Raw genomic sequence first — 15405 nt, 5'->3', positions numbered from 1 at the left:
TTCCTCGGATTTACGTCGATTGATAGAAAGATGACAGATGGAATAAAGCCGTTAAGGCGAGAAAAAAGGTAGTTATTATGTAGCCAGCCCTAGCACACCAGAAGAAGATGGGGATAATTGAACCCACCTAGTGATTTAATGTTAACAATCTTTTACAGGCGAGCAGCTGTGGGACAGCGACACGTGCTAAGTACCGGTCAAACAAAACACCAAAATGGATAATCCGACGACATGTTCTAGCAAACGCCGGAAACAATGATCGCCGATTGGACAAATGTAGTTGTGCCGACGTATCCGGGGTAATTAGAGGGAATCCTTCGCAGAATGCGGAGAAAGGTCTCAAAATATCGCCGAATGTTTTCTTTATCGCCCGACCCCGCTCTTCAACCTTAAGAAGACGATGAGGTTCGAGGTCTACTACTAAGTTACCCGCTATATCCAAACAGCTAAACCTGCGCAAGCCCTGCTCATGATCACCGATACTCATAACATTGCTCGCTACTTCAACGTTCGCTTTCAAACTTGCCAACATGGCATCCTGGAATCTCAAATTATGTTTTGAACAACTTATTCCTGCTATTGAAACATCTCTTAACGGCAACAAGGAGTTCAAAGTCGCTACTCTTAAACATGATGTTAAATTCTCTATTCTCGCATCGGACACGAACGAAACTCTCCTCGTGTCTATCCAGTCCAGCGCTGCTCGCATCAAGTTCGATCGTTCCACAGTTGCGGAATTTGCCTTGTCGGCAAGGTCACAAGATTGGCAAAAATTCTTTGAACAGGTGCCGAAAGCACCCTATCAATCATACTGGGGCATTCTGCGTGTTTTTGGAAAAGAATCCGGCGTTGGGATTTCAGGCGATATCAGTGCATTTAGCAAGAGCGTCGGCGTATGGCGCATTGTACTTGAAACCGCTCGGGAAATCATGCACAATCAGCCAGTACTGGCAATCGATCAAAACGCCGACGATGGCAGCGTGGAAGAGGATAGCATCGTGGGGAAATACATATGGCTCAAAATTTCTGCCTTCGGTCAAACTAAGATATTTTACGAGTGCGCGGGACATGGACCGAAGCATATCTTGTGGCTACATACAGCTGGTGCAGACTCCCGGCAATTCCATGAGTTGATGAACAACAAGAGTCTTCAAGAGCGGTACACCATGTATGCTTTCGACATGCCAGCCCATGGTAGGTCGTCTCCGGGCTCCAAACAAGTACCGCAAGGCTATGCAAATAGCGAGGAAGTATATATCGAAGTCATACACGAGGTGATTAAAAAGCTGCATTTGATGCAGCCCATTGTTTCTGGTGCCAGCATGGCTGGTCATATTTGTCTTGCGGTCGCTTTGCGAGCCCAAGAAATGGGGGTAGGTGGCGTTATCCCGGTTGAAGCAGCTGAATATCTGCCCCTGGTCCAACCTCCTTATGAGCTGGGAGGTCACTTCAACGAATCGATCATCAATCCAGAGCGCGTGTGTGGGATGACGTCTCCAACATCAACGAAGGCACGCAAACAACTCATATGGTGGATATATTCGTCTCAAGCCGCACGAGTGTTCCAAGGAGATTTACAATTCTATTTCAAAGGTTGGGATGGCAGAAACCGGCTAGAACACATTGACACTTCAAGATGTCCCGTGTATATGCTTACTGGCGAGTATGACTATAGCTGCACCCCGGAAGTAAGTGCAGCAGCGGCAGCTAAAATCCCGGGTGCTCAGTTTGAGAAGATGGACTGTATGGGTCATTTCCCGATGACAGAAGACCCAGAGCAATTTTTGGTCTACTTAAACAGGGCTTTGGATTTTATCGAGAAATCTCGCATTGGCTAGGGACGACGAAAAGTTCAGTCCGCTCTACAGATCACGGAACTGAAATATCGGAATATCGATTGAAACATTACCAACTTGGCAAATGTGGAAGGCTCTGTAACTTGACTTTCAGTTTCGTAAATCACAATTGTTTGCGGCAAGTTTAAGATAAATCTACTTATCATGGAATCAGTGTCCGCGTTAATACCCCAAATTTATGCAATTCAAAACGCCGAAACGCCGGTGCAATAATTTGCACAAGGCTCCGCTGTCTGTGTAGTAGACAATAAAACGGCAGATCACCGAGAAGACTTAATTTCCAGACTATCCCCGCATTCCTCCCATTCTGTCATCATTTACAGCATCCGATCCTGGCGTTTATCAGTTTTGTGGATTCGTTATCCGCGCTGGAAATTGGAATTTTTCACTCTAGGTCTCACTGGATCATTCTATGTATCTCATCTCCTATAATATCTCCAGTTCTACTCGTCGATTGAGCATGTGTCTTGCGGAACCAATCAGCACAAATATGCTTATGAAATGTTGTGCTTTCAGAAACTACTGGTCTCACCAGCTAGGTACTGTGCACACAGTTAAGTGAACAGAGTTTTGCTTTTGAAGCGAAACAATGGATTTGGTCGATGATTGTTTTTGTATAGTTGTGTGTCTTACTCGACTAGCATATCCAAGGGGAGAGTCATTTTGGCCCCTACGGCATATGAGGAGTCATATTTTTCAACAACATTTATGCACTATCGCACTTGAAGAAAAATTCGCCTTGGGCCCCAGTCCGCATAGCCTTATAACAAGCGTCCAATCCTACTTTCCACTTACGAGCTTCCTCCTGGAGAGGTAGATCACTCCTCGCCTGCGCTAACATGCTATCAAATAGTTCCTGGTCAAAATAGTAGGTGCTCGGACTAGGCGACAGGTCGAAACCGACATAGAACACCTCAGAATATTCTCTTGTCAACTGAACGACACCTTTTTTCCCTTCATACACTAGCCATAAATCTCCATGGATATCTGGGTTATAGGCGCACATATACTCGATAGTGTCCATTTCAGGCGCTGTCGCATTGTTGATATCGCGAACGTATTTTCTGAAGTAGGTCCCTTTTTTTGTATCGAGATAGATTGGGTTGGCTGCATCTTGAGAGCCCGGTACACGCATAATGTGTTCTATGCCGAGCCCATTATCTTCCGTTCTGGCGACACTCATGGAGATAAATTTTTGAGCAAGAGATAGACTTTATGATGTAGTAGCTTTGGATTATTTTGCTTTGAGGTATAGCGAGGAATGAGGACAGAAAGCGTCATTCAACTATAAAATCTAATGAGCTATAGGGTCTTTATATAGCCCCATGCCTCTATCAGATACCCGCCCTAGTCAGCTGATAGATTATATGGTTACATCCATGCACCTGCCTGTCTGCGGGATTTTCAATCTGTGGTCATCTTATGTCATAAGAAGATACCCCTGCGCCCCTGCTGCAGCTAACTATAGTACGTACTGGTGTCTAGCCCCGACCTAGTCAGAGCTAGACCCACTAAAACGGTCAGTGTCATCCAGGGCTTCTAGTCAGGTGGAACGTCACCCCCCTTTTTGACTGGTTCATGGAGATGCCTGGGCTAAGGCGCTCTAGAAATCGCAATCAAGAGTACTATCGAACCAAGGACGCTAGTGCATTGCAACTGCGTCACTAGACCAGTTTCTACCCCTGCCAGCCGCGACGGAGCTTTTGAGCTACCGCCTATTCAATGCATCGCGGCTACAGCTTTGTATCAGCAAGAATGAGAGTAGGCTACAGGATAGAACAGCAAACAGATCTCTATGACTATGTCGTGATTATATCCTCACTAAAGATCAAAAACTAGGCTAGGCATTATTGCGCATACAAATTGCCAACATTGGACGGGCATCGATTAATTAGGCACACTGACTATACCGTCGCCGTTGAAGGAAAAGTTGAACTTCTCGAGCAGACGCTTAGCCGCCTTTTCGCCAGTGGCAAAGGCACCGTGGACGCATCCCTGGCCTACGCGAGTTAGATGCTCGCCCGCAAACTGCAGGACGCTGTGGCGATTGTTTTCGAGTGCCGCGATGATGAGGTGTGGATTATCGCCGACCTTCTCGCAGGAATAGGTACCAAAGCCGGCCAGCGGGTCCTGAGTCCACTGGGTGCATTCCATCTTGATTAGGCGTGGAAGAGCTTTGTAGGGCTCGGTGCGGATGAGCTTAAATAGCGGCTCAAAGAACTTGTACCGCTTCTTCGGATCGGTCATGGCTTCTATCCGCTGGGTCAGCGGCTCGGCGATCTGCACGCAGAGCTCCCTGCGGTCGGCGACTAGCATCAGGTTCACAGTCACCGTTGGATAGTTGAGGATGTTGTCCTCTGGCGTTTCGCGGCTGCTGGACGATCTGGGTGAGGAGCCCAAGAAGTCGTCGATGTCCTCATTGAGCTCGGGTGGGGATGGATAATAGATGATCTGGTCGTTGTCTTTTGACCAGAATATCTCACTGAATTCAAAGAATACCTTCCCCAGTGCGCCGTAGCTGAGCTGAGAAAAACCACGCTGGATATCGTCCGGCAACGGCGGGTCAAATGTGAGGAGTTTGTGATGGAGGGCGCCCAGCGGCACGGTCACGATCACTGCGTCACCCGTCACCGTCTTAGTGCAGCCTGCAGCATCCTCGCACTCCACACGGACAGCATCCTGTCCCTGTGCGATATCGCTCCAGGTCACGCGGGTTACCCGATGGTTCAGTTGCAGCGCATGCGGGTTCTCGAGTAGCGGTCCGGCGGTCCAGTCGACTATTCGGTCGTAGCCACCTTTCATGTATAGGTTGCGCTCAGTGATAAAATACTGGAGATATTTGGACGAGGCTTCGGCCGTACTCGTGGCGATCCATTGTTCAATCTCGCGGACGGCCTGCGGTGCCCACAGGCGCTCATCGTGGGTGATCAACTCATGCCGACTGATGAACTCCTGCATGAAATCATCGACGCTGCGGTCTTCTGCATCTGGATGGGCTTTGTAATACCAGTCGACGTAGTCCGCGAACTCGTCAGCGACTTTTTTGGCTTTGAACTGGGCGCCGGCCCGACCCTGCGCTGTATAGTACAGCGGGGTGCCATCGTCGTAGTAATATTCGATCCCGAGGGCGCGAATGAGTTTGACGAGCGGATTCTGCGACGTCTCATGCATCCACGCCGCACCTAGAGACGTTTAGTCGCCTCGCTACAGGGGGTTTGGAGTAGGGAGGGAGAAGAGGAGCAAAGTCCAGCAACCGAGAGTTCTGACACAGCGTCAAGCGTGATATCCAAAGGGCCCATCGCAAGCCCGGCGGTCAGTACCGACTCGTGTGTACAAGGCACACATACCTAAGTCCCACGTCGTCTGGCCTCCGTTGCGCGTCGTGCAGATGCGGCCGCCGATGCGGTCTCGCGCTTCCAGGACGACAACGTCGACTCCATGGCGCTGCAAAGTCGAGGCGGCACGCAAGCCGGAGATGCCGGCGCCGATGACGATGATGCGCTTCTTTTTATGTTCCTCCTGGACAGGCTTTGACTCTGGCGCTGGCGTGACGGTTGGGCTGCTTTGAAGGGTATTGCGCAGCATCTCAGCCAGGCCAGAGCCACAATTACTTGGTTTACTCCGACTGGAGGATATCACGGAGGCATAGGCAAAACTCTGAGACATCTTGAGTTGGCAAGTAGACATCTATGTGTAATTTCGTGGTAGTAATGGTTGCTATCGATGTGTTGCAAGGGTTTAGCAGTAGTTGCAGTGGTGAAGTGGTAGATCGTAGCGTAAATCCTCGGAAGGTATAAATAAGGCTCCCCTGCTGACATTAGACCAAAGCAGTATGTCCATGCTTATATTAAAGATCGTTCTGGTCTAGTAACTGCTGCCCGGGTCAAGTGGTTGTGGAGTTTTACTCCAGGGAATTCTCTCAAAAATGCTATACCGCTAGACCAAAAGCACCATAGGCTCTTGACTAGTTGATACAAGCATTTGCCATTCGACAGACTGTTAAATATCCTAATTCCCCGGGTCGTTCGAGATTTCCCAGTGTTCCCTTCATTCCCCTGCCATAACATGTATTTCCCCACAAAACTAATACCCAATGAGAAAGAATCAAGGGCGTTGCCAAGTGCTTGTTAGTTCTTGTTATCTACCCCACGAGATAGAAAGGCCCTGCTTGGGCTTGGGCCCCTCTGCCCTCACTTTAGCTGCTTCTCGGGCGCAAATCGGGGCTTCAAAACAGTATGTCCAACCGGGTGAAGATAAGGCTTAATTTATGATAATGGCCCAAAACATACCAGACGGGTGCACAGACGCCCGTCTGGTATGTTTTGGGCCACGCCAGCAAAACTCTCTTCCGTTGCTATGTCGGCAGTTGATGCCACCGGGGATAACAGCAGCTGCACGAGTTGTCGGTAGGTAATATTCTAGATCTTGATGTATTATTATTAACATATAATAAGAAATTGTCACCCACTCTCTTCCTAGGTATATGGTGGTCAGCTCGTCATGGCCGCGTCCGAGAACCTAGAGAACTTGGCGGGCACTCGCATCCTCTTCACCAGCGACGAGCATCTGAAGCTGACTCCGGAGCCGACCAAATCACCCAATGACCCGCTCAACTGGTCACCAGCGCGCAAATACTGGCATGCCGCGCTTGTGTTGTTTATTGTCGGCTTCACGGCCGCCACGTCCAACGACGTAGCAGCTGCCCAGTATGGTATGAATAGTCAACTAGGCATTTCTTGGACCCTGATGAATACGTCAGCCGGCATCCTCTTTATCGGCATCGGCTACGGCACGCTGCTGACCGCGCCAATCCCCTCGTTGTATGGCCGCCGCATGATGTATATCGTGTGTCTGCTGTCATCCCTGATCGGATGTACCTGGTTGGCGCGTACAATGGGCCCAAATGACGCTTTGTGGAACCAGCTCTTCATCGGCGCCTCAGAGGCGTGCGCTGAGGCCACTGCGCAGCTGTCGCTTTCGGATCTCTTCTTTGAGCAGCAGCGTGGCTCCGTCATGGGTCTCTATGTTCTGGCCACTAGTATCGGCACCTATCTAGGCCCATTGCTGGCCGGCTTCATTGCCAACAGCGTCGGCTGGCGCTGGGTCGGCTGGTTCGCCCTAATAATCTCCTTCGGGACCCTCATCGTTTTCTATTTTACTTTCGAGGAGACTACGTTTGACCGCAAAGTTTACCTGCGCGGGGATATGCCCGTGACCGATACCACGTCTAGTACCTCACCGACCGCAGAAGAGGTGAAATCCGCCAGTAAGGAGCATACACCTGTATGGGCCACATCGCTCAGCGATCTGGATGACAACGGCAGCAGCGATGCGCCCAAACCATACTGGCAGCGGATCGCCCTCGTCACACCGTCACCACTTCTGCGTGGCACCGGTTTCGTGCAATACTTGAAAACGATGTGGCATATCCTGCGCGTCTTCAGCTTCCCTGGTGTCTGGTACTCCGGCCTGCAATGGGGTGCACAGGACGCATGGCTCACCTTTTATCTCACTGTTGAGGACGACGATTGGGTTATGCCACCGTGGAACTACTCGCCCAACGGTGCCGCTATGATGAATATCCCGACGTTGATCGGCGCGATAATCGGCTGTTGTTATGGCGGCTGGTTCTCGGACAAGTTTGTGGAGTGGTATGCACGGCGAAACAACAACCTCTTTGAAGCTGAGTATCGTCTGTGGCTCATGTATCCTGCCGCCTTCATCGGATCGGCGGGTCTGATACTCTTCGGCATAGGCACTGACTTGGGTATGAACTGGCCCGCGCCGTATGTCGGTCTCGGCATGATTGGCTTTGGCTGGGGCTGCGCCGGAGACTTGTCTCTGGCCTACCTGCAGGATGCCTATCCCGAAATGGTTCTGGAGGGCATGGTTGGCGTGTCGGTCATAAACAACTCAATTGGCTGTATCTTTACTTTTTGTGCCGGTAAGTCCTTTTCACTTCCAGCATTTGTGACAGCTTTTCTTACAATTGGTGGATATAGGAATCTGGCTAAACGTACAGAGCACCAAGATGGTATTTGTCGAGATTGGCATCCTCAGCTTTGTGTTTATGATGACCACAGTTCCAATGATGACCTGGGGCAAAGCCGCGCGCCGCTGGACACGCACGCGATATGAAAATTTCGTATCTCGTCGCGATGGCAATTGATAGGGCTTTCTTCATGGCATCAGGAGCTCCCTCGTCATGTCTTTATCCTTGAACCACCGATCAATGATGCCACGCAACCATTCCTCCATCTTCTGTTCGATTTTGCCTCTATGGGCGACCTGCATTTTGGCGTTATATATTTTACAGCCACTTATTAATTTTTCTACTGCCGGGAGCTGTCTTTGGATATTGTAAATATACGCTGACATGGTCTTGAACACGACGCGGTTGGCCTGCCTAATCTCTTAAGGGATTGTAATACAACTATCCGGATCGTTGTGAAATTGATAGCCAATTTTTCGGAGTTCCAACAGGTTTAAACTCTACTACTAGTGGAGCCAGATATGAGTACCTATCGGCATTTGTACCTCTTCCTCCCGAGATCATCTACGCACGGATCCACTACGCAGGAACGATAGACCCTGATCTCTATCGGGTTAGCGTGATACTGGAAGGTGTCCATGCCGAATGGAGCAGGTCCACGCGAATCCCCCAAAGGCTTGTTTCCCACTCTCGCGGTATTTCGACAACCACTCATTTCCAAGGGACCTTAATTAATGCGGAATATCTGGCCATTATTCCAAAATACGGCTCATCTTCTAGGGCACCCATCTCTGCCTCGTAACAACCACACGCCCATCGTCTTGACAAACAAAGCATATCCATCATGGAACGAAAACCTCATGTCGCTGTCATTGGCGCCGGACTGGCGGGGCTGCGATGTGCTGATCTCTTGATCCAAAACGGCGCTCGTGTTACCATCTTTGAGGCGAGGGATCGGATGGGTGGCAGAGTGCGTCAACAAATCCCTTCTCCGATGACTGTGCTGACGGTTTAGATATCAGATCGTTCAAGAAAAGATTGGAGAACATCTCGTTGACCTGTATGTCATGACGCTATCTCTTTGCGATCAACAACTCTAATTCTATGATTGCATAGCGGGGCCAATTGGATCCACTGCACCAGAACAAACCCCATCATCGAGCTGGCCGAACTGACCAAAACCCATCTCGAGGACTGGGATGGCGTCCAGGCCACCTTGGGGCCGGACGGAAAGCTCATAGACGAGCAGATGGACGAAAAAGTCTCCAAATTCGTATGGGGGACCATCAATGATGCCTTCGCATATAGCGAGAACCACGGCGACAGCATTTCTTCTGAACGCAGCTTGTTGGACTACTTCTGCGAGAAGGTGGAACAAACGAGCTTCACAGCCGCGGAGAAAGCGCTTTGTCTGGAATCGTGCAAGCTGTGGGGGACGTATATGGGAGAGCCGGTATGGCGACAGAGTCTGAAGTTTTTCAAACTCGAGCAATGCATCGATGGAAGTAAGTCAAGTTACACCTTGCCGCTCAAGGGATGGGCTGACATGTTTACTCGCACAGCCAATCTCTTTGTGACCGCCACCTTCAAGGCCATCCTTGACGCCGTTGCCCGCACCGCGAGGCAGCACGCCGATATCCACCTCAGCGAACCCGTTACTAGAATCGACGCTCAGCCGAGACAATCACTCACCCCCCGGTCTCCAATAGCCGTCACAACCTCGGCCAATAAAACGTACACCTTCGATGAAGTCATTGTCACTAGTCCTTTAGGCTGGCTAAAAAGGAACAAATCGATGTTCAGTCCCGCGCTGACCCCCCGTTTATCCGCAGCAATTGACAACATCTCCTACGGCCGCCTGGAAAAAGTATATGTGACCTTCCCGCGGGCATGGTGGCACAGCGAGACAACCAACTTCCAAGCCATTGCCAGCAGCTATCCACCCTTCACCCAATTCCTCGAACCAGACCCACAAGATATCTCGAGCACCGTACGCCCAGCCAACATCCCCTGGAACCAAGAATGTCTTTCCCTGGCCGCCCTGGGCAAGGACTTTGCCCACCCAACCCTTCTCTTCTACACCTACGGCGACTGTGGAAGCTACATCGTTTCGCAAATCAAGGACCTACCTAAACACTCGCAGCAGTACAACGCCTTCCTGGACGCCTTTGTTCGACCATTTTATTCCCTACTCCCGGAATTCTCGGCCTCCAATTCAGACTGCGTGCCAACTGCGTTCCTTGCGACGGAGTGGCAGAATGATCCTTGGGCTGGGAATGGTTCTTACTGCAATTTCCAGGTTGGGGTTCAGGAGGCGGACAAGGATATCGAGGTTATGAGGGAAGGCATGGGGAAAGAGAGAGGGGTGTGGTTTGCTGGTGAGCATACCTCGCCTTTTGAAGGTCTGGGAACTACGACTGGCGCTTATTGGAGTGGCGATCGAGTCGCAGGGCAGGTGTGCGAGGCTTTGGGTCTGAGCGGGAAGGGTCAGGTTGGGCCGAGGGTGTCGCATCTGTAAACAGAGATCCTCGGGTTCTAGGATTGGGAGGCTAACTTACGTATCTAAAGTTTACGTCTACAAAATACTCTATACACAAAAAAGCTCATAATCTTAGCCAAAGTCAATTTTAGAAAGAGCTTGATATAAAGGGACTTGTGAATGTTATAGCGGCTTTTAGTAAGAGCACAAAAGACTTAAGTTGGAAGAGCTAGCTGAGTGACACAGAAGAGAGGACTAATGATTAAAGGTCCATGAGGGGCTCGGTACTACGAATGGATGGAGTGACCGAACGAATCAGGAACCTAGTATTTCTGACTACCTATCAATCTACTTAAAGCTCGGCACTAAGGTGCAGCCTCCTTGAACTAGACCCCACATACACCTTCTTTGGGCATTCACTGATAAACCAGTCCTGAGTGACAACATCCCAGTTGCTTAGATCTCGACGGGTAAGCGAGACAGAGAGCTCTCCCGTCTCGCCCGGCTTGAGAAACAACTTATCGAAGCCACGCAACTGAACCTTGGGGTCCTTGGGTCCTCCGAGGCTGATGTACAGCTGCGCGACCTCGGCGCCGGCGACGGAACCGGTGTTCATGACGGAGGCTGTCACGGTGTACAGCTCTTCGTAGAGAAGTGGGTTACCACCAGGTCCACCACCGGCGGGCAGTAGAGGCTGAGATTTTCCATTATTGACATTGGGGGGCAGGAACTTGGAGGCAGGCTGCAGATCGCTCATACCCGCAATCTTGGCGGGGTCGCTGCTGGTGAAGTACGGGTAAATGTAGTACTTCACGTTTTTCCAGGTACTGGGGAACAGGTAGTGGGACAGAGAATTACTGAAGGAGCCGAAGGTAGGCGCATGGATGGTCTTGCCTGAGGTTGGCTTGTACGCAGACGCCTTGTTCTTCTTGACCCGAATGTTAGAGTATTCGAACGTAGTGTAACTGAGGCCGAAACCGAATTCGAATGTGGGCGTGATATCAGCCTTGTCCAGAGCGCGGTAGTCAATGAAGACACCCTCAGTGAAGTCGATCTGCGGTGCCAGCTTGCCGTTGTTGGGTTTGTAGAGGACGTCGGGCAACTGACTGCGATCACTCGCCCAGCTGAAAGGACTCTTGCCCGACGGGTTGACGTCTCCGTAGAGGACATCCGCGATAGCGTTGCCAGACTGATCGCCCGGGATACCGGCCCAGACAATAGCAGATACGTTAGGGTTGTTGTACCAGTCTTCGACAACCACAGGACCAACAGAGTGGATCACCACAATGGTCTTGTCGCACAGGGCCGACACATTCTTGATCAGGTCGTCGCCGCTGTGCCAAAGGGTCAGATTGTTACGGTCACCTGTATTCCCGCCAACAGTAATATAGCCCTCGCCCGAGTCGGCGTTTACAAAGACAATGGATACCGTCTCGGCTTGTGAAACCAAATCCGGGATGGCGGTTAGGCCATTGCCTTGTTGTGTGTTAGAATCGTCGGTTGTATAGTCGTCGAAGATGCTCTGGTACGCTGAACCCTCTTGGATAGCTCGAGCCTGGAGGGCGGCATCAGGGGTGACGAGGTAGGCGAAGTTGGCAGTGCCGGAACCCCAGGCCATACCCAGAGTGCCGTTATCACATCCCCGATCGCTGCAACCGTTGGGACCGTCCAAGTTTGGACCGGCATCGGAGCCGATCACTGCCACCTGCTTCACCTTCCTCAAAGGAAGGATGCCGTTATTCTTCAACAGCACGGAGCCTTCAGCAGCAACTTGCCGGGCCACCTTCGCATGGTCGCCACGCACATCAACGTGCCAATTGATCTGTTGGTGGCCCTCGTCCGCGGCAAAATGAAGGGGCCCTTCCGTCGCAAAGGACCACGAGTCAAAGTTGACCGGTACTTGGTTCTCCATAGTACGGCCAACCTTGAAGTAGGCAGCCATGATTCGCATGGCCATATCGTCGATCCGCCACTCGGGAACGGTGCCGTTGACCACAGCCAACGTCAGGTTCGCACCCCAAAAGCTCTCACCCGAGTCAAACGCAGTGTCTCCCGGCATCGTCATATCGAGACCAGCCGCAGCACTCGCGACGCCAGTAAGCTGACCAGTCCAGTCGCTCATAACGAAGCCCTGGAACCCGAGCTCGTTCTTTAGCAAGCCGTTCAGCACCTTCGAGTTCTGGCATCCGTACGAGTTGTTGATCTGGTTGTATGAGCACATAACTGAGCCAACACCAGCACGAACGGCATCGGCAAAGGGCCACAGATACATCTCATGCATGGTCTGGTCGTCAATGTTGGAAGAGTACGACGCAACGACATCATCCTGACCGGCGCTCCGGAAATGCTCCTGCTCGTAACCGATGAAGTGCTTAACGCATGCAATCACACCGGCGTCCTGGATGCCCTTGATGCTCTCGGCTACTCCAACACCCGAAAGGACTGGATCCGGCGCAAATCCCTCCCAGTTCCGACCGCCCTCCGGGGCACGGCCTATCGGGCCACACACCGGGCCGAGTTGGACAGTGCTGCCTTTGTCATGATGCTCCTGGCCCATCGCCAGTCCACGGGCGTACATGAGGGCACGATCCCACGTGGCAGCTGTCGTCACTCCCGCAGGAAATACCGTGTTGAAGTCGGTTAGACGGACGCCAACTGGCGAGTCCTGAGTGCAGAAGCCATTGAAGCCCAATCGGGGCACAGATCCAGTGTTTCCGACGCACTGATCGCTCTCCCAACTAAATAATTGGCGTTAGCGTTCGTCCAGTGCATAACAAAAGCTGATGATGGAGCTAAAACTCTCTACTCACCCAGTTCCAGTCGTCAGATTAACCTTCTCCATCAGCGTCAACTGGGAGACAAATGCTTTGGCCTTTTCATAGGCCTCTTCCCAGCCCACTCCCTTAGGATTCATCCAAGGGGATGGGTAGCTGGGTGGCGACGGAGGCATGGGCAATTTAGCTCTCTTGTTGAGAGACTGTCAGCAAGGAAAGAGTTTGGTGTTAATGAAGGTTTCTTTTGCATCTCGTTGTGGGATTGTCAGGGCCCAATCCATGGGTTCACGTACATCAGTGCCATCTTGGTCGCGAGGGCTAACGCCCGCTGCGACCACGGAGTCGCAGCTCGCTAGGACGGCAACAGCGAAGGCGGACACCTTCATGCTTGAGGATAGTTAGAGACTGTCTGAACTAAATTGACAAGCGCTTCGAGGGACTGAGAATGGTCAGTGCCTCTTGAAAAGAGAAGCGAGCTCTGATTTAAAGATCCCCTCGACAAGTCCCGGGCAGCTGAAACCGCTGCTTCTTATATGAAATGTGATCCGTCTCCATTAAATCTGGGAATCGGTCGGCATTTTCTCCGTATTACTTCTGCTCACCCTTCATACATCTCGAATGCCCCTGAGCCAATCTTCTTGCGACCGGATATGGGCATAGAGTGGGGATCACAATAGGGTCTCCTCCCCCCCCCCTGGTCCTCCTCATGTTTGCATGTTGTGGTAGTGTCTTTGCGCTTGCAGTAGCGCCACGCTAATGCAATAAAGGGTCCGTGTATTTACAGCTTACAGGGGGTAGATTTGCCACGAGCTGACTCCACAAAAGCCAAAGGTCCTGCTTTCCCAAGGAATCCTTGGCGAGATGTTTCTAGAAATTTGACCCTGTTCTGTTTTATTGATAATTCCAGATACCAACGGTCGTGGACATCCACTCGGCATTACATATATTTGAACTCGCTCGAGTTCCCAAGTATGACTTCTAAAATTGTTGCATTATGTCTCATGTTACGTAGCAGACTGTCCTTGTTGGCCATCGCCTATGCAGATGGTGCTTTGATCCGATCTGAGCCACCTGCTCGCCAAAAGCCACCACCCTGGCGCCGACTCCGGTCTGCTGGCTCACGAAATTAAGAGAGGAACAACATAGAGAAAATCAAATGGGACTCAGTTGTTCGAAAGCTTGGTCCTTGCTTGGTTTGCGGGGAATTAAGGCCGATGCTAGTCCCAAGTGGGCCACTTCCGACCACTTCCCGGGTCGCGTTTCATTCAACAGGGGCGCGAGAGAGCCGATATTCCGCGGTGGAGGGGATCCAGGGTCTACTCGTTCCCATCCTCTCCTCACCCTCACAAATCCTAGAATTCTTAAAATCCTCTCTTCGATCAACTAGAGACTAGTGCAGAGATTATCGGCTCTAGGAATGGATGACAAGGTCTTCCATGCATGAAGCTGCCCTGACGGTGCCCACTGAGAGCTGTCAACAATCATGGAAACAAAGTGCTGGGTCAATATGTAGGCTAACTACCTTCCGCCTAGGGGTGTGGTTTCCCCGCGACTTCCAGGGTAGGCAGCCACGTCTGGGAAAGGCAAGACCTAGAACGCACACCGCATCCAACTAGACCGAGCCCAGAAATTACCCTGTAGGAAACAACGGGTTCTCGGCACAGATCCTTCTGACAAGTGTAACCGTAACAGAGAAATGTGCAAAATTGTTGCACTAGGGGCCATCAAACCGATATTATCCCGATTTTCCAAGCTAAACTACTAATAGCAGTAGTGTGAAGTAGCAGTAGAATTCGCTTTGCTCCATCTAGCTTGCTTACATGCATGCTGCTATACGAGACCGCTATCTAGCGCGAATCGAAGCGAGCAAGTGTCCGCCCCATGAAGACTGAGCCCCGGACTCTAGGGCCTCTCAAGCCACTGAGTATGGGCGCCTGAAGCTGCAGCATAGAGGCTAAATAAGTGTAAATTCAGACTGTGCAATTGTATTACTCGCCTCCAAACCGCGCTTATTCCAGAACATTGAGGTCTCATATCACTAAGCTTTCCTCCCCGAGCCCATTACCGGAAGTCTCCCTCTCGATACCACCTCCGCTACGGCCCTCGCCACTACCTGTGTGTGCTACCATGGCGTCATCAGTAGTCTGAACAGACCCAGTGCCAAGTCCGCCCGTTTGGTCGTCCTCATAACTACCGTCCGTGTGTTCCGGGACCAGGCTTTCCTCGCCTCCAGAACTTTTCCGTCCTGGTTTAGTTATGCCGTCGCCTCAGAAGTAGGCCATTATTGCGTACCTAGGATTGACT

The 15405-nt window shown here is 51.2% G+C and overlaps 5 protein-coding genes across 5 annotated transcripts; 3 read left to right on the top strand and 2 right to left on the bottom strand.

Annotated features, from left to right (window-relative positions):
• Positions 1 to 530: 530 nt before the first annotated feature.
• PFLUO_LOCUS6288 (uncharacterized protein) lies at positions 531 to 1838 on the top strand (the record flags this gene model as incomplete). The annotated part of the gene is made up of 1 exon (XM_073783818.1): positions 531 to 1838. The coding sequence occupies one exon, from the start codon at positions 531 to 533 to the stop codon at positions 1836 to 1838; it is 1308 nt and encodes a 435-aa protein (XP_073640335.1).
• Positions 1839 to 3743: 1905 nt separating this feature from the next.
• Positions 3744 to 5522, bottom strand: PFLUO_LOCUS6287 (carbohydrate-binding module 1 protein; the record flags this gene model as incomplete). Its single annotated transcript, XM_073783817.1, has 2 exons — positions 3744 to 5038; positions 5204 to 5522. 2 exons carry the CDS (start codon positions 5520 to 5522, stop codon positions 3744 to 3746), a joined length of 1614 nt encoding a protein of 537 aa, XP_073640334.1.
• An 834-nt stretch (positions 5523 to 6356) lies between these two features.
• Positions 6357 to 8025, top strand: PFLUO_LOCUS6286 (Major Facilitator Super; the record flags this gene model as incomplete). Its single annotated transcript, XM_073783816.1, has 2 exons — positions 6357 to 7800; positions 7859 to 8025. The coding sequence occupies 2 exons, from the start codon at positions 6357 to 6359 to the stop codon at positions 8023 to 8025; spliced, it is 1611 nt and encodes a 536-aa protein (XP_073640333.1).
• Positions 8026 to 8692: 667 nt separating this feature from the next.
• On the top strand, positions 8693 to 10366 carry PFLUO_LOCUS6285 (uncharacterized protein; the record flags this gene model as incomplete). The annotated part of the gene is made up of 3 exons (XM_073783815.1): positions 8693 to 8818; positions 8871 to 8908; positions 8965 to 10366. 3 exons carry the CDS (start codon positions 8693 to 8695, stop codon positions 10364 to 10366), a joined length of 1566 nt encoding a protein of 521 aa, XP_073640332.1.
• A 313-nt stretch (positions 10367 to 10679) lies between these two features.
• Positions 10680 to 13487, bottom strand: PFLUO_LOCUS6284 (beta-glucosidase; the record flags this gene model as incomplete). Its single annotated transcript, XM_073783814.1, has 3 exons — positions 10680 to 13065; positions 13138 to 13292; positions 13395 to 13487. The coding sequence occupies 3 exons, from the start codon at positions 13485 to 13487 to the stop codon at positions 10680 to 10682; spliced, it is 2634 nt and encodes an 877-aa protein (XP_073640331.1).
• Between the last annotated feature and the right edge of the window lie 1918 nt (positions 13488 to 15405).

This window comes from Penicillium psychrofluorescens, assembly GCF_964197705.1.
Source record: "Penicillium psychrofluorescens genome assembly, chromosome: 4".
Taxonomy (NCBI): domain Eukaryota; kingdom Fungi; phylum Ascomycota; class Eurotiomycetes; order Eurotiales; family Aspergillaceae; genus Penicillium; species Penicillium psychrofluorescens.
This window is presented reverse-complemented; position numbering and strand designations above follow the sequence as displayed.